This window comes from Hemiscyllium ocellatum, chromosome 2 (assembly GCF_020745735.1).
Source record: "Hemiscyllium ocellatum isolate sHemOce1 chromosome 2, sHemOce1.pat.X.cur, whole genome shotgun sequence".
Classification (NCBI taxonomy): domain Eukaryota; kingdom Metazoa; phylum Chordata; class Chondrichthyes; order Orectolobiformes; family Hemiscylliidae; genus Hemiscyllium; species Hemiscyllium ocellatum.
In genome coordinates this window covers 139,952,324-139,978,201 of record NC_083402.1, presented here as the reverse complement: position 1 = coordinate 139,978,201, position 25,878 = coordinate 139,952,324, and the positions used below count along the sequence as shown (strand labels likewise).

General features: G+C 36.9%; 1 protein-coding gene across 1 annotated transcript in view; it reads left to right on the top strand.

Annotated features, from left to right (window-relative positions):
- Positions 1-25,878, top strand: part of zcchc7 (zinc finger, CCHC domain containing 7) — a 275,050-nt gene that overhangs the window by 157,892 nt on the left and 91,280 nt on the right. The window contains exons 3-4 of the mRNA XM_060846565.1: positions 19,300-19,343; positions 21,552-21,659. Coding sequence (XP_060702548.1) covers positions 19,300-19,343; positions 21,552-21,659 — 152 coding nt within the window. The remainder of the gene's footprint in view (positions 1-19,299; positions 19,344-21,551; positions 21,660-25,878) is intronic.

Genomic DNA, 25,878 nt, shown 5'->3' with positions numbered 1-25,878 from the left:
TTGGGATTTCTGGGGTTCTATCCCCTTCCTGTATTTTAAATGCTGAAATACGATAATTATTCAAATTATCTATCACTTTCCTAATTTTCACTGACAGCCATGTCTATACTGGTATTCAAAAGGTCAGCATTGCACCTGCCCATCTTGCAACACTTTGTGCTTGATTTTTGGTATTCCTTGCACTTTCTTTTCATTTTCCCATTTTATAACTGCTTATCCTTGTTTTGTCTCTGTTTGTTGTTCTTTGCAACTCATCTAGAGTGAGTTCTAGATCCTAGGCCGGGATGGCTGAAAGTTTTGCCACCTAATCTGGAACAAAGGGAGGTAGGTCAGATGTAGCTCTGCAATAGAGGGAAGTGTTGAGTATGTAGATTGTTGTGTCTATGGGTTCCATCAAGTCTGAAGTGGTCTAGCGTGGGCACAGACAGCCAAATTTCAGCGCTAATTGAGGAGTCTTGTTGAGTAAACAATATTTATTGTATTACTACAAATATTTACTGATTGCAGGAAAGCTATCTACATTACTAGCAGACTGTTAGGAACACACTAGCCTCTGTCTCCTACCAGCTCGATCTTTTTTCTGCCAAAGTGTCTCTCAGTGGATGGTTCCTACTGCCCTTAATCAACTATTAATCCTTTTAGACCCATGTGCAACAACTCCTGTGAAACTGTTGTTGTTCATTCATATTATTTTATTTGTTTATATATTTACCGCTACCTAATCCTCAAACAATTCTTCAACTTTGCAAATACAGAAAATTTGGAAATTTCACTATTCTTCCTAAACACACAATCTTCAAACTCTGAACAAAGGTAGTTTAGTGGACAGAAGACAGTTGATTTGGGACTGTCTTCCTAGCAGTTTAAGGTCTGTACTTCTGACTTGAGCTGGAGGGTTTTTCTTCTGTGGAAGACTTCATGATATACACTTGTTCTTTATTACTGTCTGTTATCCCTGCAGTAGTTGTGATGCATTTTTTTAAACCTTAAACCTTAAATGTTGTTTGGCTTTTCATGATGTATTCTGTGGAGCGATGTGCAACACATCTTGAATTTGTGTTGATGGAATGTTTTCTCATTCTGCACATAGCTTTATGTTGAAATAGGCAAACTAATGTACTTTAATGTATTGAGTATTTTCAAATTTCCTCTTCTCGCTTATTAAATTATGGGTGAATCCAACTTGTTCACCTGCTCAATTGGAAATTCATTCTTGCTTGATGTGATATTATTTATTGTTGCAGATTATTCTTTGGAAGGTGGGAGGTTAGATGTTTTGCTTGACATGGTCGCTTTCTAAAAACCTCAGCCTCTAATATTAGATTTGAATTTGGAGTAAATAGTTGTCCATTGATTTCTTCTGCTTCTGTTGTTTTTCTGACACTATATACCACATTAAGTGGTGTAAAAGGTTCAATCGCTGCCTCTTCTGCTTGCACTTCTTCTCGGGTTTCATTGCACTTGGAATTTTAACTCTTATCAGTTTTGATAGTGAAAAAAACATTTAAACCAAACCACTATAGTCACCACTTTCATCTCACTTATAATATAAAGCAACTTTTTATTTTTGATTGCATAGAACAAATTGATTTTCTATTACAGAGGAACCTCAATTATCCAAATGACACGGGCGGAGAGTATTTTGTCAGATAATACAGTTATTGCTGGATTTAATAAAGTTAATGCTGGATAACACAGTTTACCCAAACGTCGGGACCTTGCAATCTTGCCAGATAATCCAAAATTTGGAATATCAAATGCCAGATAATCAAGGTTCCTCAATTTGGTGTCCTCTATGTTGGAGGGTTGCATATAACGTACTGTTAATGTTAATAAGTTCAGTGCCCATGATACATATAGTTGAACTTCTGTCAGTTGCAAATAGGGTCTTACTAACCAAAGCTCACTATCCATGTCTAACTTGAAATTAGATTAGATTAGATTAGGTTCCCTACAGTGTGGAAACAGGCCCTTTGGCCCAACAAGTCCACACCGACCCTCCGATAAGTAACTCACCCGATCCCATTTCCCTCTGACTAATGCACCTAACACTATGGGCAATTTATCATGGCCAATTCACCTAACCTGCACATCTTTGGACTGTGGGAGGAAACTGGAGGAAACCCACGCAGACACTGGGAGAATGTGCAAACTCCACACGGACAGTCACCTGAGGCTGGAATTGAACCTGGGACCCTAGTGCTGTGAGGCAGCAGTGCTGATCACTGAGCCACCGTGCCACACCTTCATGAGGTACGTATTGAACTAGCTGTCTAAAGACCAAAATGTTGAGCCGAGATCATTAATCCTCCTTGGAAAGCTTTGATTTTATCTTCAGCTGGAGACTGGTCTACTTCATTTAACTCTTTGTATGGATAGTTCTTTGGTCTTTTGCTTTTCTATGGCTGTGACCTGCTTTGGAACATTTCCTAAAAGTGATCAACATTCTTACAATAAAAGCATATGATATTAAATGCTGGACATTGCTTGTGCTTGTGAGGTTTCTTTGCTGTGCGGTATTGGCAAGGACTTGTAGTGTCTGGTGCCTGTTATACTGTTCTACTTGCTACACTGATCTATCTGGTATGTCATTTGTAATTTTGTACCTTAAGAAACAAATAGAAGCCGTAGATCTCCCGAACCAAGTTTTATCTTCTCTTAAAATTGATCTGTTTTGCTTCTGGATCTCTGTGTGTGCTCAGAAAACAAGTGGTTCTCTTCCTGAGATTCTTACACCCTTGATGCAACTGCAAAATGCAAACTTCTGTGAACAGCCACAATTTATTTCAACAAGTACAAGCCTTTAGAGGATCACTTAATACACTTTGCGAGACTTGTGGAGCCTGTCAAGAGAGGCGCCCCCACCCACCTGCATCCAATTTCTCTCACATCAGCAGAATAAATTAACCCTTTAACATCTCTTTCCCTCCTTTTACTGGCACATGACATTCAATGATCATAACAACAAGAATTACTAGCCCATGAAGAAGATAGGATCCCCAGAATCCTCCCAGTAGCCACCCGAACCAGCCATCTCCATTCTTAGGCCTTGTCTGAAATTATCCAATTGGTTCTTAATAGACTGGATGGCATGGGTTATGTTGTATAATTTGTTTATAACATGGGTGATACATTTGTCTCTTCCTATTGTACACACTCCCCCTTGTTGGGCCAATTGATAGTCTACTGCATATCTAGTTTAGTTTTGTGCGTCGAGATTTAACTCCGCCAATTCCCGATTAATCGCACCTAGTCCTCTCACTGTATTGTTTCTCAGGATGGTTAACCCACAATTGAGGAAATTCGGGTTCATTGCTGCTGTTGTTCCTATCGATCCTTCAAGGGAACCTGTAGCCAAGGGAAGATCCCAGAGTTACTGGGTCCTTCCAATCCGCACAAAACTCCTCACTAAGAGCTCGGGTAACCCTTTAACATCTCATCTGCTTCACTTACCATTTGAATGTTTTTCTTCTAGTTTTAGGCCTTCTTTGGATAGTGATAAATCAAACAAAGACTCTGCTAAAGTATCTAAAACAATCGGATCTCAAATAAATTCTGACTTTAACTCACCACAGTTACAGTAATCTCTCCACTAGTCTGTAAAAAATCATTAACGAAAACATTATGGATTCACCTAGATGTTGCATTATTTAATAAAGTTCTTGAAAGGGCAAGATTTATTAGTTCTGAAATTGAAATAATTGTCAAAGGTTTTCAATACCTCTTTGAATTTGTCTGATGTAGCATTCACCTTTGACAAGGAGAAAGTGAGGACTGCAGATGCTGGAGATCAGAGCTGAAAATGTGTTGCTGGAAAAGCGCAGCAGGTCAGGCAGCATCCAAGGAACAGGAAAATCGACGTTTCGGGCATGCGCCTTGAAGAAGGGCTCATGCCCGAAACGTCGATTCTCCTGCTCCTTGGATGCTGCCTGACCTGCTGCGCTTTTCCAGCAACACATTTTCAGCTCTTCACCCTTGACAAGCAATAATATCATCATATGTACAGAAGTCATTTATTTATTCAATTTTTGTCTTACTATTTGGTTTGACTGCTAATCTATACTTTAAAGATCGCCTTCTCCAGATGTTCTATTTGGCACATCTCTGAAATCAAATCTTCCGGTCAATGGTGTTTCTGATGCTGTTGCTTCCAAATGTGATTAAGTATTTTACCTTCTTTAAAGATTTGTTCTGTAGTAATGAAGGTTCTCCCAGGCTTTGTTGCTACTAGCAGGTTTTCCTCTATTTGGCACTGAGGTTTTTTTTCATTCTTTATGGCTAGGTTTGTCCACACCTGGTGGCTGTCATGAAGGTTTTCCTGCACTTTGAAGCCTTGTTATAACTCCTGCTATGTTGTCTTTGTCACCTGAAAAAAAATTTTAGACCAGAAATACATGCTTACTTTAAATTATCCAGTCCTTATCTACTTTATGGCATTGAGCAGGCAAGGGAAGAGGCTCTACATAGTCATTAGGAGGAGCTAGCTACCAAATTAAGAAGCAGAACTTCAAAGGTAATAATCTTTGGATCTCTAAGCCATTTGCAAACTGGCATAGAGCAATTAGAATTTGAAAAAATAATGCATGACTCCAAGACGAGCCAGTACTTGTGCCAGTATGCCATGAACTGAAATCCACAGTGTTCTAGCAAGCTGCTGAACCAGGGAAGTAAAGACAATTGAAAACTAAATACTGGGGGCAAGATATCAAATTTTGGAAGATATGTTAAATTGAAGAGTAAATACAGGGCAAGAAAGAAGAATATTAATGTGAGAAATGATAAACCGCTAGTAAGAGGAAAGAATAGAAAGCAGAAATCTAAAGGTAAATTAACAGATAAGGCTAGAGGTTGCAAAAATAATAAAAAGACAAAAACTGAATGTCCTTAGCATTTGAAATAAAACAGAATAATTGAGTGCAAATAAAAATAAATAAGTACAATCTTATAGCCATTAGTGATGTGTAATGACATAGATTGAGAGCTGAATATTGAAGAGTACATGACAATTAGGAACAGTAGGAAGTAAGGAAAACATGGTAATGTGGCTTTGTTTGTTAATGATAACATTAATACAATAGAGAGGGAAGAAGCAAGTTCAGAGAACAGGATGGAGAAGCATTTTAGGTAGAGATGAGAAATAATAAAGACAGGAAGTCAGATGTGGGTATGTTGTACAGGCCCCTTAACGGTAACCTAACAGTGGGATGGAGTACACAGGAAAATGTTGTGGGAGTTTTTCAGAAAGATTGGTGAATTGAGGATTTTAATGTACATAGACTGGAAAAATCAAGGTAACCTTGAGTTCATAAACTGTCCTAGACTAGGTATTGTTCAACAAGAAAGGATTAATTAATGACCTCATAGTTGCCCCTAGGTAGCAATAATCATAACTGACTGAATTTTACATTGCTCAAGGATGAAAAGAGTATCTCTCAGGGTAATCTTTACAATTGAATTGTTTCTTGTCAACCATATGCATTTGTACATTATATAAGCTGCAAGTAGTTGTCTTTACTTTTGAAACTATTGGATATTCAGTTATATATCACATTTATTATATTTTTAGTTCCTGAAATTGCTTTACAATTTTCAAAGTCCTACCCTTTATTGAAGCACAAAAATTCTAGTAACTTACTTTTGAGGGAAAAAAATGATTTCCACTGGAAAACTAATTAAGTAAGACAGTAATAAAGTTAATTTTTACTGTTTTCATCAATAGTACTCTCAATCAGGATAATGGTGAGGGACTTCATTGACCTTGCTTCCCCTGAACTGCTGAGAAGAGAAGAAAATGAGCCTTCCTTGTGATCCAGTGAAGCAATACCCCTTTATTAGAAAGCATGCATATGTTGAAATTGGAAGAAGACTGAATTGGACCTGAGTGTAATATTTCCAACAGTCAAATATGGTGACACTTGCTCCCTATGTTTGCTACAAAGTTAAATCCATTTTAACAAGTTGCTAAAGGTTCCCTCGAAGTCCTTTCTGATCTTCAGGAAGAGTCTGTAAGAGAAGAGCAAACCAATGTATTAATGAAGTTTATAAATTTTAGAATAATGTTAAAACATTGATTTGTAGCATCGGAGCAACCCCGGGCAATTTGCAACTAATTTTAGTAGTAGAACTCATTACCTGAAATTTGTATTCATCTAATTTTCTTTGGTTTTTAAGAAACAGTATTTTCAACTCTGTTACATTTGGAGATGACTGCTGTGATCACTGCTGCTGTAAGTGGGGAAAGAAGAGTGAAATGCAGAGTCAGTGTATCCAATAAATGAATCCACTGTGTGTAGAGCAAGTGAAAATGTAAAACGTTCCTTTGTTCAATAAGTAAAAGGAAACAAAAGTGAACTTTAAATTGGATGAAGCAGTGATCATTTTTAACCATCTGATTTCAAAGAAAATTGTCACTCAGGCAGCATTTATTTAGAAATGATTGAAGGGGAAAAATATCAACATTCAAAGTGTTTCTAACATCCTTAAGCAGTTTATAGCCAATGAATTAGTTTCAAAGTGTTGTCCTTGTTATTCCAGAAGTAAACCCAGCAGCCGGTTTTCACACAGCAAGTTCTTATAAGAGACAAATGCGATAAATGATCATTGACCTGCTTTGTCGTGGTTTTATTTGAGGGATGAATATTTGCCGGAGCTGTGTTTTTTGCATAAAGCCACAGAATATTTTACATCCATTTCAACAGACAGACAGAACATCAATCTAACATTTCATTCAAAAGACAGTACCTCCAACAAGCCCCGGATTAGGGCTCAGGACTCATAGCCTTCTGACTCAGATGTGAAAGAACATGTTAGGAAAAGGTCAAATTAATCAAATGTGGGGTTCATACTTGGGCACCAAGCTAGTAGTTTTTTGTGCAGAGATGCATCCAGTTCTCCATTCCATATCACTGCCACCCCACCCTTCCTCCTCAAAAGGTTCTGAATGGCTTACAAAAATCTGAGTTTTTTTGTCATAAAACATTTATTTCTTTAAAAGTTGCAGTCTGCTCAACTCTAAAACAGGTACACATTGTATTTTAAAGGATCTGACTTAAACAATATTTTTCTGTGCTACTGCAGTTTCCTTCGCTATCTTTTGTTATGTATTGGCTTGCTAATCCTTGTGTTCAGATGTATCAGACACCACCTTTCTTGGGTGCAGTTAGCCCACTCTTCCGCTTTCTTTGTCAAAAGGTTGCCTTAATAGGAGAAGTCAACAGGGAAGACAAAAATGGATTGAAAGTTCTATTTAGTCGGGGTCAGAGAGGTGGTGTTCGGAGTGACAGGCCCACAGGCAGGCCGTTCTTTGAAGCATGCCGACGCAGATGGTCCCCAAGCGTTTAGCTAACTGAAGAGAAAGCAGCCCAGCAAAAGCTATTGTACGGCAGCATTGTTACAGTTGAGGAAGGTTGCCAGGGGTAACTGTAGTGTATCAGTATTGTGTGATCACTAGTGTGTACCATCCCAAAAGCCTGGATTGTGGAGTGCATTGCATTGTTTTCATTTTTTCCTGTGTAAAATAAGAACACAAAACTGCTTTTTTTGTATGTTTGTATATCTACATAATATATAAGTGGACTTCTGGAATCTATATAAATCACATTTTAAGGATGTATAAATTCAAGAGCTTGCATTAGATTTAAATTAATACAATCTGTCATTTATTTCTCCTCATGGTTGATTGTAAACAAAATACAAGAATAACACAACATAGACCTAATTTAGTTTTGTCATTCTACATGAGATTTTATTCAAGCATAGATGAGTATTATAATGGAATTCTGGAGCAGTAACTATTGCTTTTTTCAAAAATTTACTTCATTGAAGTAGTTGTCCTCTTGCCAATTTGCTCCCACTTGAAGTTGTTGACTCCTTAACAGTACAGTTCCAAACGCATTCTGCCTTTGAGCACCTCACTCAAGTAGCATTGACAATGAGTGTTGCCTCCTGTTTGATTGTATGAGACTGAGGCAAGCAACATCACAGCTTAGCCTGATCCTGTTTATACCCAATGTCTGTGCATTCATATGTCCAGCCAGGGTCACTGAATAGAGATTAAGAGCAGGTAGTCTGTCTGAATCTTTTTCTCACCCCTAGCCCAGTGGCATTTGAGGACACTTGTAGCATCCTCACCATTGTGCTAAATGAAATTAGCACAGACTGTGAATCAAAATGTGTTCTTCATAGTCTGTGTGGTGCTGCTGCCCACTGAACAGACTCACTAAACCATGACAAAATTGATGACAATTCTACCATATCTTTACCTATAATATATAATTACAAATTATAAGTAGTTATACTAAATGTTTTGCATGAATTCTTTAAACTCAGGTCAGCTTCACTAAGAGGTTCAAATAGTTTGAGTTTTACTTTTATTTGGTTATTGCTCATTGCTCACAAACTGCATCCCTGCTAATAGTATGCCTGTTATTGTATTAACATGGGTTTTGTTTTATCCTTGTATTTAATTCCACCTGAATTGAAGTAACTGAAGTTGTGTATCTAGTTTTTTCTTTGTAATATTATTTTATAAAACCATTTGTCAAATCATAGTTTCCTTCTGTACTATGAAATCTATTCTGCCTATTCTATCTTTACATTCTGGAGCAGTTTCTTCTCATTCACTGTTCTTCAAAAGATTTTATTTTGTATCTTTTCGAATAGTTACACAATTTAATTCTAAATGTTATTTTAGTACCTCAATTCCTATCTCTATATTCTAGGTGAGATAATTAAACCTGACTTCCCCCTTCATTCTTCCACAAGTAATCCTAAATATGTGCACCCTTCGCACTGATTTGCCAAGCAACCTTAAAAAAAGGGTTGCCTTCTCAAAACCTTTAAAATTAAAAAAAAATTTAAAGATTCAGTTGTCTCTTGCTGGGGAAGAAACCAACTTGCATTGATATATTAAATGATCATAATACTTAGGTATCTGGTAAAATGCTGTAATCATAATGCTTTAAATTAAGAGGAGTGTAGTTGTTCTAATTTGAGTAATTTTTGTTATAATCTTTTTCATAAATTTTACTGTCATCCTCATTATAAGTTAGCCAAGTAGCAAGTTATATAAAAATGCATATTTTAAGAATTGTGCAAGTCCAGTTCACGCTATTTAATTTGGGACAGTTTTGGAATAAAAGCTTTCACAGATGTGTATGAGTATAATCGCCTAAAACTATGGTCCACTCTACCAGTGCCCCCATTCAAATTATCATCCTCTGCCATTTTCACCACCTTGAGCAGAGTTCCACCACCAAATACATCTTCCCTCCCTATCACTGTCTGCCTTCTGCCAGGACTGTTCCCTCCATGACATCCTGGTTCACTCCTTCATCAATCTGAACACTTCCTCACTCCCTGTGGTACCTTCCTGTGCAATTGCAGAAGGTGTAACACACACATACATTCACTATCCCCCTCCTCACTGTCCAAGGCACCAAACAGTGTTTTACTCATACTCATTCAATGTAGTCTATTGCATTATCGACTGACAATGCAGTCTCCTTTACATTGGCAAGACTAAATGCAGATTGGGTGATCACTTTGCAAAACACCTCCACTATGTCAATAGAAATGACCCTGACATTCCAATTGATTTCCATTTCAGTACCCTTGCCGCCCCCCCCCCCCCCCAACTCCACACTCATTCTAACATTTCTTCCTCGACCTATTGTAATGTTCCAGCAAAGCACAATGCAAGCTCAAGAAACAACACTTCATTTCCCTCTTGGGCACTTTACATCCTCTAGGGTTCAATATTATATTGAACAACTTCAGACAGTGATCTAATGCCTTCCATTTTTCTTACATTCTTCTCCCTATCCCCATGTCTTGCTTGTGTTTTTCTTACTTTGCTCTCAGCCAAGAAGACCCATTTTCACTCTTTCCCCACCTTAATTCACACCTATTTTACACCTCTATTTCTTTTTATACCAGCCAGCAAGCCCTTTATTGTTTGCAATCGGCCTCCACACCATCTGTTCCCCTTGCCCCTCCTCTGCCTGTCAAAAGCACCACTTTCCAATCTCTTGTGGTTCTGAATAAGAGCCATATCAGATTCAGAATGTTAACACTTTCTCCCTCCACTGATGCTGAATTTCTCCATTTTCTGTGTTTGATTCAAATTTACAGCATCCACCGTTCTTTCTTTTGCACTGATATGGCTCGTTCTTTTGTGCATTATTGCTTTTCAGTTCAATGAGTTAAAAGTAGCATATTCATTTCTGGTTAGATTTCATTGTTATGCTGTATGTAAGCATGTAAGTCTTAGGTCTTTGCACACTTCTGGACAATAGTCTTCATGAAGAATCCATTGTCAACATTTGTAATTACACTTTCCAATGCAAGCTTTGTCACATTGAAATTATCCAGTCCTCCCAGATGTTACAGTGCTGCCACTTGAGAGGATGTGGTTACAAAATTATGTACTTAAATAAGAAATCCCAGTATAATGTGTTGACATAAGAAATTTGTAATGGAATATATGAAATAAAGACAATGTATTACTTAAGAATGAGAACTGATTTACCTCTGTGCAAATTCACCTTCAGTTTTGCCACCTGTTTTACTCAGTACTCTTGTTTTTGATTCCCCATGCACTGCCATGGCAGATAGGTGCGTGTGCGTAATGCATAAATCTAATATTAACTTATTTATGTTATGTGACGACTTACATTCCTGACTATCAGTTTGATTTTCTGCTGCTTCTACACGCATGATTCAGCACTCGGTGATCCCACATTAAAATAAAGAGTGCATGAGCTATGTAAAGAATTCCCATGCCTACATGGTTGGACTGACCATTTCACATTTCTGTGGTCTCTAAAGTAGTGATGTGTAGTGAAGATGATGCTTTGTTTTTTAAATGTAACATTGATCTTTGAGACCAAGGCCACCCTGTCATTCTGGTATGATTCTGAATTTGCCAGTCTGCATGAACATCACTGTTGGATTTTGACACTGAAGGTCAATGAAGTTTTGAAAGATTGTCATGGAATGTAGGGAATGCATGGTCCCTTTCATTCTACGTCCATATTTTATAAAACGTTTTTTTTGAATATGTCATTGAGTTTAGACAAATGTTACATCTAGTTTATAGTACTTGTTCTAACATACAAAAGTTATAGTTTGCTCTGGTGTCCTTGGCTTCACATTTACAAATTTAAACTGCACCGCCAAGTCAAATTCTTTAGCTGTTCTAACCAAAGTGCAAAATATATTTCAATGGTTTATGCCAGTATCAAATGCCAGTAATATGTTCCTAAACAATTTATATTGTTTTCACTGCACATTAAGAGGAGAATTGGTGTTTTAGGGGAAATAAAATGGTATGTTTATAAATATATTGAAGATTGAAAAGCTTTATATCCTATGTGTAGAGTGTCTGAATCGACAAAATCCACATCTGGATGGCATTTTAAAGTATTTCATTCTGGACTAATTTATGTGGGTCCAAAGTGAACATTGTCCTTGTTTACACAGTGCACTACATTGTCTTTTACAGAGAGTCAGTGAATTGAATCAAATCCAACCAGTGTGACCCTGATTCAGGAAGTTACCCATGTGCATGTGTCATTCAGTAGTGCTAGGGGATTACTGCATTGTACCAGGAGGGTGGTATCGTCTTCATCTTTTTTTTTCGTGGAGCTTCTTGTAAAGGAGCTCATTTATATGATTGTCAGGTGTGGATGTGAGTGGACAGACCCATTCTTGTTAACAGAATTGCAGAAAAATGGATCATCAGGGCAACATTTTGTTTAACAGTGAGGTAGGTACGGGGGACTTAGAAAATCTGATATTTGAAAGTGAGTAAAGTTTAGCTAAAAAGATTTTGTGAAGTTAAGTGTTTTCCCCATAGCTTTTGTGTTACTTTGCAGTAACAAAACCGTTAAGAGTTGAGCAGTACACATGCAGAAAAGTCTCTCAAGTTCATTAGCTGCTGTCTATCTGCATGGATTTGTAATGTTGTACACAGTATGTTCTCTAAATGTCAAAATTTGGATCTGACCAGCGATGTGATTTCATGAATGAGGAATAACCCTGGTTAGTCAGGAGTTGTTTTTATCTTGTTGACTGAGCTATATTGGTGGCAACTTGCCAGTTTGATAGATTGAAATCAAATTGGACAAAAAAAATAGGTTGACTGAGCGAAAGGAAAACTCCAAATAAACATAGCTTTCTGACCAATTGGTTGGATTGCTCATTTTGATTTTCTTATTTCACCAACCAACCCTTTTCATAATCCTAATGCATTTTGTAGGTGGGAAAAATTTTGTATCAGAATGATAAGTAAATTGTGTATGGAACAGTAAAAATGTTTTTCGTTTCCACCAATATTCAGTTAAGCTGTATGTTGAATGGTAATTCTAATTTTTGGGCATAATATTTTTCACTTCATAAATTTTATATTTCAGCTGGAACCTCTTGTAGAGAGGCTAAGCAAAGGTAAGGTTTAGGTGGAAGAGGAAATGTACATATGAAGAGTTGGCTTGCATTGTTTATATGCAACCCATAAATATGTCACGTCAAATGACGTCTGCATGACCAGAAGAAATAAAGGTGCGTTATTCATGGTGGCACACTTCTTTGTTCTTTTAATTGTGCAGCTTTAATCTTAATGGTAATCAATGTTTTATTCAAAGTTATCCATTCATAACACTAGTTTTGAAAATCTAACACAATTGTCAACTCTTCTGGTTTCTGGAAGAAACCAATATCTTTGTTAATATTTCATATGTTAATATATGGTGGCATGTAATATAAATAATTATCAAAGCCAGATATATTGGAACTTTACAAAAGAAGAGAAAGCTTTTTGGTTTTAAAAATGCTGAGACAACTATTTGTTCTATGCAATAATTAATGCTACTAAATCCAAGAGCAAAGATTAGTATGCCATTTTGGTTTTACTTACCACTCCTCACTAAACATGATATTGTACAGTCTGGTCTGATATGCTGTTGCAAAGCAGTTAATATGATTTACTCTTTTTAGGTACTGTTTTATTGAAACAATAAGTGATTACTAGTTATAAATTTCATATAGAAAGCTGTCAACAATTTGTGGAAAAATGCTTTAACAACTAGAACACTGTAATTTATTTTAGTGGACTTGTGATGTAACAAGCATTAAATATATTAAGTCCTAAGTGTACAGTTGATATTGATGCATTATTTTAACCTGTTTCGAAAAGGAAGATTAAGTTGTTTAGATTACATTGATTATAGTCAAGAAACCTCACCTGCCAGTGGGCATATTGGAAATAAGCACAGAGTTTTTCAACCATTAATGATTAGCACCCAAATTTCCAACCTATACATGTTGATGGGAAGGCCCTCTCAGTTGTGCAAAGTTCTGAAATCACTCCATTTCAGTGTAGGTATTACAGTACTCTGTCTCTACCAGATTAAAATGATGATCCAAAGTAAACACAGTATTCTACCGTTACATTGAGTAATCTGGGTCAAAATGCAGCTAAACATAAAGCACCATTGTTATGAATTGTTTAAAATCTAAATTATTTGAGCTCATTACTCTGAAAATATTTATGGTATGAATGTAAAAATAAACACTGCAGATCCTAGGTATACATGATTGGACTTTCCTCTTCAGATGTGGGCAAATTTGCTGTGTAAGTACATTTCTAGTTTCATTTCCACTTTGCAGTATGTAAGCTTTTTTTCTCAATTTCTGAATATCAATATTCAATTCATATAACTGACTAATTTTAATTTGTGCCTTTGTTAGTTTGATCCACATTATTGGTGGTAGTGCCTTTTTCAGCTACTGTTATTTATTCTCATACCACTAATCTCAAACTCTGAGTCAATTAAGAGCAAAAACATTGTGGTTGCTTGAAATCTAAAATGAAAACAGAAAATGCTGGAGAAACCCAGCAGGTCTGGCAACATCTGTGGAGATGCTGCCAGACCGACATGAGTTAATGACTTGGTCAATCAGAAGTCTTAAATGTTCAGATCACTAAATCATACCAGTAGGGTTTTGTCACATTCATCAGTTAAACTAAGAAGGAACCATGAGGTGATTTCCAATACTTGACCATAGGCCTGTTTCACCTGTCAAAGCTGCATTTTGAAAGCTCCATAAAGGAACACCAGCCATTATATTGTATTGACATACTTCTCTTCTGGAGAAACATGTTCCTTTACAGAAATAAATCTAGCCACCTTAGACACTGTGTAACTTTATGGTATGTTATAGCATGAAATCTAAATCGTCATAGTTACTTTATAAATATTTATCCATTTAAACATACTGGATCCATGCAAGGTTTTCTGGTAAATATAGATGTTCCAGATGAAAGGTTGCAACTTAGTTCCTAATATGGTGGAATAATGCTATTGCATGTGTCCATAAGTACAATATGCCTTGGCATCGTATGTGTCTGCTATGCAAAATATTTAACATAACAAAGTAATAGGAGGTTATGGAACAGGTTTACCTTGAAGTTGTCAAGTTCCTTCATTTGGCAACTGGTAAAACTATTTCTGTTTGGAAGCTTTTGGTAGGACCCTTCTTCCTCAATATGATTTAGAAAGGCTTGAATTTATCCTGCTGTGCAGAAAATTAAATTATTTTACAATTCTTAGCAAATGCCATTCAGAAAATTGGATCAAAGTGTCATCTTAGTCTTCCCAAAATTATTTAAGCTGACATCAAAAGAAGCATTAGGTGGATAACCATGATATATATCAATTCCATTCAGTTTAATAAAGAGCAAAGCATAATGCACAGTAACTGTAAAACATACTGTGACCAACCAGATTTAAACCTTAAAATCTAACTTAGCTAGTCATTGGAATTGGCTGTTTTCTGCAGCACACAAAGATACATAATCACTGTGAGGGTTTCAGTTTGCTGTAAGAAGTTTAATCGGGGAAGTTCTGTAGCATTTTACTACTTTACCAGAATTTGAATTCAGATTATAACTTTCAAGTGGGCTGAAATCTATATTATTATAAAGACTAAAACTGTAGAGTAGCTGTACAGAATTAGTGCTGGCAACATGGATTATATAGTCAGTGCCTGGTATGGTACTGCCCTAAAATATACCTGAAAATATTTAGGAGAAAGTAGGTAGACTACATTGTGGTATGTTTTTTGTTCAAATTTACATTAAATTGCTGGAAAATGGATAAAAATAGTGCAACTTCCATTTTCACATTTGGAAAAACCATCAAGTTTTAAGTGATCAAATATAGGTTCTGAAAAGATTTGACAGAGACCTGTTCCATATGTCTGTCATTTTCTGCCCATTTTGTGTGATGTAGAGCCGTCGAATGCGGTATAATTTTTAAAAATGTGCAAATGTTTCTAGATAGTTAAATTAATCACCATAGTGATGTTTTACTCATACCTTTTTATTTCATCAAACTGTAGAGGTCTTATATCATAAGCAACATTATTGTTTGTGGCTAATGATTAGAAATTTGACAATGTCAAGGTAGGCCTCTTGTAGCTGCCCTACCTTAAACATTCTGTACAGCAATGGGAAAGAAATACAGGGTGATGTAAAATAGGTGTTTTCTTTACTCTTTATGATTTCTGTTTATTCAGCATACTTAACAACAGTTTAACATTATATGAATGAATAGAATAAAAACAACATTGAAGCAATAATAATAGGAACCTTTTCAACAAATGCAAGAAATATGGAACATAATGGCGACACTTCAAGAGACATTGTTCAATATCCAGAATGCAGATCTGCAAGGACCAAATAGTCTAAAATATTTGGGTCATTCGCTAAATGCAGTGGTCAGGAATATAGAATGTAATAGGTCATGTTTTGAACTGCAGCATTTGTGTGATTGGCAGAAGCCATGCAGTACTTCCTTTTATATTCAGAAATGCTGGACACAGACTGCTAGTTAGTTAGGGCAAGGGTGCATTTTGCTACATGCTTCATTACAGATGCAGCAAATTACATTAACTGGAGATCTGCTGACAAATTAACTGTATTTAATAAACATATAATCATATTGGGTGGGACCTTCTGAAAAAAATTAGTCATATGCAGTGATGAACAGGACTCTTGAAATGTTTATCAACAAAACACAGGTGTGCTTCGTGTCCAAATAAAATTAAATGTTTTCATAACTGAAGACATACAACCACTTTGTCAGCAAGCATTCTTAAAAAAAAATCTTTCCCTCTATTTGTGACATTCTCATCTCTCCATTAGTGACTGGGAAAAAAACAGCCAGGTGCCTATACCTTGGCCCTAACCTTGAGCAGTTCCATGAGAAGAGCAGAAAAGACGATTTTCTGTATCTATAAGGAGCTTGTGGAATTAGTATGGCAGCTAAGATAAGAAACTTGGGAGTGGGAAGTGAATATTTGTGCAACTGTTTATTTGCGTGATTTGTTGTGATGTATGTTTTGCGTGGCATAATAATTACAATATTAATTCAGGTGATGCTGCACAGTTTTGAAATATAATTTTTTACTGTCCGAAAAGAAAAGTTGTAGTTTGAAGGAATTCTTGATGAATTAGATTGAGGCCATTACTGCCAAGTAATCAACCGTATAGTGACATACATTTCATCCAGGTAGGAAGCATGATATCCTCCTAACAGATGTGATGATATAATGTCAAAGTTGAAAATATTTGTCTCATACATAGTCCAGGCTCTGCAGAAATCTTGAGAAGTGACAGATCAGCTGTCCTTCTGAGGCCTCCTTAGGATGAATATTTGCCCACTGGACCGGAGAAACAGTTGAACGCTGAACTTCTTTGTCTCCCTCTGATTTGCAGTTGTTTCCAATAATACAGAGCGAACGTTGTATGCAAGTTTAGAAGGCTAGCAATTTCAGATGTGAGAATGACCAAAATTAAACCTCTTTCCAAGGCAAGGTTAGTGTTACATAACCCTGCAGTTACGTATATGAATATTAAAATGCAAAGAGAGGAAGAAAGTCCCCCTGCTCCCCCATTAAGCACTCAGAAGATTCATCTCGCAAGTTCATGGACAACCAAGCAAAAAGAGGGACAGAAACAAGGATAAGAGTTCAGGGTCTCCTTAAATGCTATAAAGGAGAAACATAACAATTTGGAGAGGAAATAATCACCCTTTGTGAATATGTATATATGTGTGTGCGCGCAAAACATGGTTTCGGACATAACATTTACAGTAGTGTAATGCTATCTTTAAGTTTACTTTGTGATGAAAATAGGTAAGCTCCCATTGGCTGTTAGATAATAAATATGAAAGTTATGTTAAAGTATTCAAAGCTGTTCTGTTTTCACTCTTGAAATAATAAAATATGAATTTTAAAAATCCCAGAACCCAAAATAAAAAGTCATTAAAATGCACTTTTTGTCAATTCTTGTAATTACTGGGGGCAATTAATAGAAACAGTGACTTCTTTCTATCTTGCTTCAAAAGAGGGCAGATGCTCAAACATTGTTGAATATCATACTGCTGAAACAGCAATCACCTTTGCCTTTCTGTGATGTCCTTTGAAATGAGGCTGAATAGTATTTGCCCATGGAGATAGCATTTGTTTTAAGTGTTATTGCATAGAAATATTGCTTCATTCCATATTTTGTAAGTTTGTTGTGAAAACTGGTGAAAGCATTACATTTCAATTTTTTTCTCTTTAAATGTTATCTTTTTAGTAAAGTGTTTTTGAACAAGGTGAAAAGCTAAGAAGTTCTTTGTGAGTCTCCCAATTTTTGAGAAGCTGAACTAATAACAGGCTAAATTGGGGTCTCTATCATTTTTAGTTTGTTTATTCATAAATATATAAAATGAGAATGAATTTGTTTAAAACCAAAACTGTGCTATTGCCAAAGAAGGTGACGAAAGAGCTGTATGAATGTTAGATTTTTAATTGTGAAAATTGTTTTCAAAACAGTATATTTATATTCAAAACAGTAATTTGGTTATAAAATTTTGCTGCAACAAATCTGGAAGATACTGTTTATTTGAGAAGTCCTAATCAATGTACATTATTAATGTTGTTAGCCATCTTTTTGTTCATTTACAGAAATATGTCAAATATTCATTGAAAAATGTACAACTTCAATTGTGTGCGAATCTCAGCAGTCTGGGATACAACTGAATGAGGCTGTGACAACATACCTTATTAATGCCCGCTTGCCAGCCTGTTCCCCATGCTAGCAAACTGTTTACTCTGATATGTTGCTAAAATATGTGGTTAGAAATGGTCAGTTTTAGCAGAAGTTACATTTTCTGTGTTGATAAATTTTCATTATTGAAATCACTGAAAGAAATTCTGGTTTGTAATGATTCAGTTTCATTGACTCATAATAGCCATTTTTCATTCACAGCAATTTATAACACCAATAGACGTGTGATATGTATTTTCTGTTCACATATATTCAGGTGCTATTCTGCTCCAGGGATTCTTGCAGTTTTGACCCTGCAAAATGCTGTAAATGCTGACAGCAAAGATGAATTTATGATTTTGTTTTAGCAGAGCACAATCATTTCATGATTTTTTTTACTACATGTTGAGTTGCTTTTCTATTGATATTTGAGCTCCCAAAAATGTAACAAATATGGAGCCAATCCAGGTATGACGACCACCAAACAAGGATCTTCTTTCAGTTCATACTGTTCAAGAGTCCAGTTTGGAGAGTAATTTTACTGATTTTATTTTAGAAAATAAAAAAAATTTATGCTTGTCTATGGTATTTTTATGAATTGATTTATTAAGTTATGTATGTATATTACAAAACCAGCAGTAGTAATTATGCCACATTAAAAATATTATTTTTTTTGGGCATGTTGCATGTAGATAGACTTGTATACAGAAATTGTCCACAGTTACGAAAGCAAATCCATATTAAAATATTCCTGCTGAAATTTTGAGTTCTAAACTCTGAAGTGAAAAGTAATCAGAATTGTCTTTGTGTTGTTTCGAACCGTCCTTCCTTTACGGAATGTCTTAAATTACCTTGTTTCTGTAATCTGCACTTTCATTTAAAATCTGTCGTCTTCTATGAGTACAGCTGCAATAATTCAGTTCTGTGGTGTAGATTGTTCAATCAAATGTTATTTTATGATTACAAACAAGCAGCTTTGAAAAGTTTTTACTTGTAATATGGTGATGATAAATTATTTCTGTACTGTAGTTTGTGAATGTTTTCTGCCTCCATTATGTTATGTACCAACCTCCAGTGAGTATTGTCATTTTAATCTAGAAATTTTCAAGTTTGATGTCTCTGGAATCATTGTTGTGAAGGATACTAACAATTTTTAAAAATCAAATTGTGGGCTTAATTTTAATGAACCATTGTTTTTGTTTTAGGTGATCTTCATGAACAGTGGTTCATCAGTGAAAAAGACCTAAAGGTAAGTTGATCAATCCTGTTTATAAGGATTTTTAAAATTATACCTTTACTAAATTACCATAGTAATGAAAATCAACCTATTCTGTATTCTTCTATTTTCTCCTGCTTTTCACATGGAGAAATGATAAATCTGTGATATACATTAAGATCCTCATTTGGCAAGCAACTAGTTAGAAAAATAAAGTGTCTTAATGAGTGCAAATTGAAGGCTGGACTGCAGCTTTTTTAAAATGCTTTGCTAGGTAGAATTTAAAAATGCTGTTTTAAGAATAAGTTTGTGGATTAAGAAAACGATAGTGATTGTAATTTTCAGTTAATAAGTATTTAGCCTAGGTTTTGCTAAAAGCAGCTCTTTCCCTTCCTATTGAAGATTCACCAGCCGAGCTGTAATAAAGTTTTATTTTCTAGATTTTTAAGTTTGCAGAGGAACATATGTTAGAAAAATTTTGACTTTTCGGAGTGATGGCATAAATTCAGAACCCATTTAAAACAAACTGCATCCTTCAATTAAAAATTAAACAAATGAGCTTTCTCTGGCTTTTGCTTTCTTCAGATTTGATGTACACTCAGCCTTGCTGTCTCTTTTATATTTATTTAATAATATATTTATTCAGCTTTTTTGCTGTCTTTGTTATCACACTTGGGTTTTTATAAGCTCTCCACAAAATTATTTGTATCGTTACATTTTGCAAGCATTTCCTTAGGCTGCTTTTCTTTTTGATTTTCTTTTACTTCTCTTCACTTTTTAATCCTTTTGTATTTTTTTGTTTCATTGGTGATCCAAACCAAGAACAGTGGCAACTGGTAAAAGAATTCTTACCAAGAAAACAATTATTTGATAATAACAATGTGATGAGGGAATAAAAGATAGGAAACTGGGTACCATCAGTAACTGAAGAGGAACTAGTCAAAGAAACTGATGAGCATTATCAAAAAGAAAACTGTGAGCCCACAATAAAACAGATGTTATCTTCTTGTTCGAAGATTTCTGAACACAGGATTAATAAAATGTGAAAATAGCTGGCGAGGGAATGCATCTATCCCACAGTTTTTGTAAAGAATTCACATTTTGATTGTGAAACAGATCAATGTTTTGACTACCCTTCAAATATAAACCAATCCAATTTTCAAGTATTTCTGTAAAAACTCATTGTGCAATAGTGCCCTAATAACACTACTCTGAAAGTACTTGTCTCTTATATGACTGGATAGGCATTAATAAAAATTTTTTCTGGACATAATGTTTCAATGAATTATGTTTATATAAATCTGAAATCAAAATCTATAATCCAGAAAGCTGGCAAGTTTCAGTAAAGAGTTGATTGATCTAAGCCAGGACTGCATTTTTTTTATTCAGTCATGGCATGACTGACCAGTGTTTATTGCCTGTCCTGACTGCCCTTGAGCGGTTGATGGTGAGCTGTTTTCTTGAACGTGCTGTAGGTTGACCCACAATGTTCTTGGGAAGGGATTTCCACGATTTTGACCTACTGACTGTGAAAGAGTGATCATGTATTTCCAAATCAGGCTGGTGAGCAGCTTGAAGGAGAAATTGTCGGTGTTGTGTTTCCGTATGTCTACTGTCCTTGTCCTTCCAAATGGAAGTGGTTGTGGATTTGGAAGGTACTATCTAGGGATCTCTGGTAAATTTCTGCAGTACATCTTGTAAATAGTACAAACTGAGTGCCAATAGTGGAGAGAATGGATATGGTACCAATCAAACAGCCTGCTTTGTCCTAGATGGAATCAAGCTTCTTGATTGTTGTTCTTGTTTTCACCCATCCAGGCAAGTGGGAAATATTCCGTCACACTCCTGACTTGCGAATTTGAATATGGACTGCTTCAGTGTCTGAGAAGCTGCATTTGGAGTGTTACTGCTGGTCTCTGATTGGGAAGCAGAGACAACATTTTAGGTTGCTGATTCTGAAAGGGTGGTTGCCTCTGTCTGGTGCTTACCTATCAATGCTGGACAAAAGTTGAATTGGGTTCCAGTGTAGTGACCTTTTATGATCAAATGGCTTATTGGCACTTGCTCTGTAAGCTCAAAGATAAAGAATTGGCACTTTGGAATCATGGTCCTCTGAGATTAAGAACTTCAGAGAAGAAAAAAACATAAAGACTTGTGAGAATAATCATGGAATAAAATTAGATGTTAACATTTTTACCATGTTTCGTGTCTTATTAATAATTATTTTTTGATTCTTTTTAGCCATTATTTGGGAAACATCACAATCGTTACTATACATCAAATAAAACCTTGGACTGCCGGAACTGTGGTAAACTGGGGCACATATCCAAAAACTGCCCGTCTGAAAAGGTAATAGCTTGATATTTGAAACAGATTGTCCTTTATATTAATATCAGTGAAGAATATGAACTTGTTTTCTAATGCATGATTTTTAAAATGCTGAGAATTTTCTGCTAATGCCATTCTCTTTAATTTTGTTTTCCCTTTGTGCAACAGTAATGTGCTGTTCCTTTAAGATTGTTGTGCAGTTACATCGTGAATAGAAAGTTGGTTTGTCACACTGCAAAATAATTTCTGAATTGCTGCATGACTGTTCACCCATACAGCTTAGAACAGGGCCTTCTCAAACTGTGGGCCTTAATATGAGATTTTGGGATGACAGCCTTATCAATAGATGACCAGCAGTGATGGCTCTACACATGTGACACATGTCTGGGGCAGGAGGGACTTGAAACTAGACCTTTTGATCCAGAGGTAAGGGCATTACCACTGCATCACAAAACCCTAAGATTGAATGCTAACAGTATTGTGATCCATTGACATTTGCATTTTTTTCTCTTGGAGGGTGTGGTCTAGCAAACAGATCTCTGACACTCAATTGATACTGCAAAAAAAGTCTTTGAAAGGTAGTTTTTTTTGTGCAAAGAGCACGCTCATGATTAAGCAATTCCACCATAATGAACTACTTCTACCATGCTCAGGAGCTAATGCCCTCAATCTGGCTATGAGTCTCACAAGTTCTGAAACATTAAAATAGAGTCTCACAGGAAAATATTTGGGAAGCACTGGCTTAGAAGAAATGTTACTGATCATTACAGTAAATTGCCATTTTCATTCTGACTGTTTCTCTGATTCCATACTGCTGTGGAGAGCGAGGTCATTTTTGTTTCATATGGTAGATAAGGCACAACATGTGCTGGTTTAAAAAGTACCTGCCCAATTTTGTTATTTTCTGCACCCAGGAAAATCTCTTCTAATTTTTCAACTTGCTTTATCATTCAATTTTGGTTCATAAAATAGCTAAAGTAAGGGAACGTCATTCAGTCCATTTTGCTTCATCATCCAGAATGATCATACAGCCCCTACACTTCAGTATCCAATTGTTCTAAGTGATTCCAGGGTTTTACCTCCACTATTTTATCAGTAGCCCATTTCATATGTTGATTGTTCTTTTTGAAGATAAACTTCCTGACAGCGGGCCTGGTAGATGGATTCTATGGGTGGGGAGGTTGGCCAGGCCAAGTTCACCACTCTCTCTAACTGTCTCCGATGTTGAATGGTACAGTTGAAGAGGTCTTCTCAGACACCTTCAACTTCTCCCTGCAGCAGGCCAGGTAGTGATACGTCCAGACAGAATGCTTTCAATGGCGCACCTATAAAAGTTGGCAAGGGTATTCGCCATCATGCCAAGTTTCCTCAGCTTCCTGAAGAAGAAGAGACATTGTTGGGCCTTTGTAACCAGTGCATCCACATGAAGAGTCCGAGAAAGCTTGTTGTGGGTGACCACTTCCAGGATCTTGACACACTCTACACTTCCGTGCTGTTAATGTATAGGGGGACACGAGTAACATCCTGCTGAAAGTCAGTAATGAGTTCCTTAATTTTGCCAACATTGAGAGCTAGGTTGTTCTCAGTGCATCATTTTTCCAGGTCTTCCTCCTCCCGTCTATAGTCTGTTTCATCACCATCTGAGATTTGACCGACTATGGTGGTGATATCAGCGAACTTGTAAATGGCATTAGTCTGGTATTTGGCAACACAGTCATAGGTACACAGTGAGTACAGTAGGGGGCTGAGTATTGCACCCCTGAGGGGCTCCAGTGTTGAGTGTTAGTGAGGATGAAATATTGTCCCCAGTCTTCACTGATTGTGTCCTGTGGGTCAGGAAACTAAGTTTACTAATCAGTCTCGAGGGGATAATAGTGTTGACTACAGTTCAGCATTCAATGAGTAGGATTCTTACATAGCAGTTCTTGGTGTCCAGATGATCTAGGGAGGAGTGACGGGCAAGTGATATGGCATCTGACATGGATCTGTTGGTCAGATAGGCAAATTGGAGTGGGTCAAGAGCAGTGGGGAGGCTGGAGTTGATTAATGCCATGACCAGCCTTTCAAAGCACTTCATGACCACTGAAATTAGGGCCACTAGGCTGTGATTGTTGGTACATGCTGCATGAGCCTTCTTAGGCCCAGGGATGATGTTGGCCCTCTTGAAACAGGCCGGGACAGTGGCCTGCTGCAGGGAGAGGTTGATGTCCGAGAAGATCTCTGCAAGTTGTTCTGCACGTGCTCTGAGTGCACATCCTGGTACTCTGTGTGGTCCCATCACTTTCCTTGGATTTACAAGTTGGATTCACTTATACTAGTTACTTCTAAAACATAAAGGCTTTGGCCTAAAGTCTCATCTGTTTACGTGTAAACAAAAAAGCCGTCAGTACCCTTTTATCTCTGTACCAAACCCAGTTGTTTCGGAGCCCCGAGTGTTTTATGACCCCTCTGAAAAAAATCAGGCACAGTGTATCCTTGAGAAAAGGAACAGCTTTAAGAAAAAAGGGGCAGCTTTGTAGCATTTGCTACATTTTTTGTTGTTCTGTCCTATATATTCTGTTTTCTGCTAATGTATCCTGTCTCCAGCAGTCTCTAACACGAAGAGTGTAACACACCCCAGAGACCTCTGCACTTCCCAGGTCTTCCTTCTCTTTCAAATGCCCATCCACCTACTATCCTGAACTCCTTGTGCCTCTGGGCTGCTTACCTTGTGAAATGTACAATCCAGAAACTCTCCTCCTTCCTGCTGTTCTGCCCTGACTCCAACTCCCCCTCAAGCTCATGATTCTGACATGAAGAAACTCTCCCGTGACTGATGAAGTATCCTGAAGTTTCTATATGGCGCAGGAAATGCAAGCAATATGTCTTGTCTGTCAGTCCATTTTCAAAAGAAAGATTCTCCTATTTTGAATCTGATTAATAGCTTGTTTAAGCTGTTGATTTTAATTAATGCCTCAACCTGATTTTTATTATAATCTCTTCTTAATTCACATTCTGTTACAATTATTCCACTTGTGCTGACAATATTTCTGTTTTTAAACCTTGCCCCCTTAGCACTCTCACTGTATTGCCTTTCTTTCCTTTAACTGCTTTAACTACATGGCTTATTCACCTGAGGTGAAGACAGTTTATCTACTGTTCTGTGATGCACATTTTGTTTTGATGTTTAGTTGTTATCATATGGCTTTTTTCCTCCAGTTGACTCCCGCAACCATTCGACCAACATTTTTTTCTTTCTTTCTTTCTTCCTTCCCCTTTTCCCTTTTGCTTTTCCTTCTTGAATTGAGTTAGCTTTGTTATGACATACTCAAATGAGTACAGTGAAAAGTTTATAGGTTGCCACTGACAGCGCCGTCTTAGGTATAAGGTACATGGTACAATCCTTAGTTACATAATAGAAAAAGTTACATTACAGCTATAACTATATAAACATCAGTCAGCAAAACAAAAAGTTAAAAAGACAGGCATCACAATCTTTCTCCAACGGCTGTCTGCAGCAGATCAATGCGGGGGCCTCCATATAGTCTGACCGCTGGCTGCTGCCACGATTTGGTCTGGGCCACCATTCCTGCTCCCACACTGGGCCACTGCCATTATGCTCTGCGCTGGGCTGCTGGTTGCCAATGACCCCCGCTGAGGGTGATGTTTGCCGGGGTCCCCACTGACTGCTAACTCCAGCTCAGAGGCTGAGAGTCGAAGGCCAGAGCCAGGTGTCAGACGTCAAAAGAAGGGATGAGAGATAAAAAGAAAAAGAATGGGCTGAGCAGAGGAGCTGCAGGTGGAATTACCTACTGTGCTACCCTTCCTTTCTTTTGCTTTCCCTTCCTTCCCTTTCCTTTTGCTTTCTTTCTTTTCCTTCTGCTCAGTTGGAGAGGGGTCAGTGAGATGCAGGATGAGCTAAAATTGATACAGGGAAGATGAGCTATGCTTAAATTTTATAATCCATCAGTGTGGGTCCATTCAAGATTACTGAGGGATGTGAAGATTAAAAAAAAATTAAGAGGGACTGGAATTATGTTTCAGTGTCTAGCCAGAGTCTTATCATCATTATCCTCACTTCACAATGTTGCTTATGCTGTCTGAAAATTTTGAAATTGTGCCTTGAACTCACTTTGAGCATATTTAGTACAATCCCTAAGTGTCCCAACTGCATACCTTCCTCTGGTTTGGGAAGCAACTATTCACCACCACGCTCGCTCTTATCATGTAACCAACTTCATACAGTGCTGTGTTCCCTCTT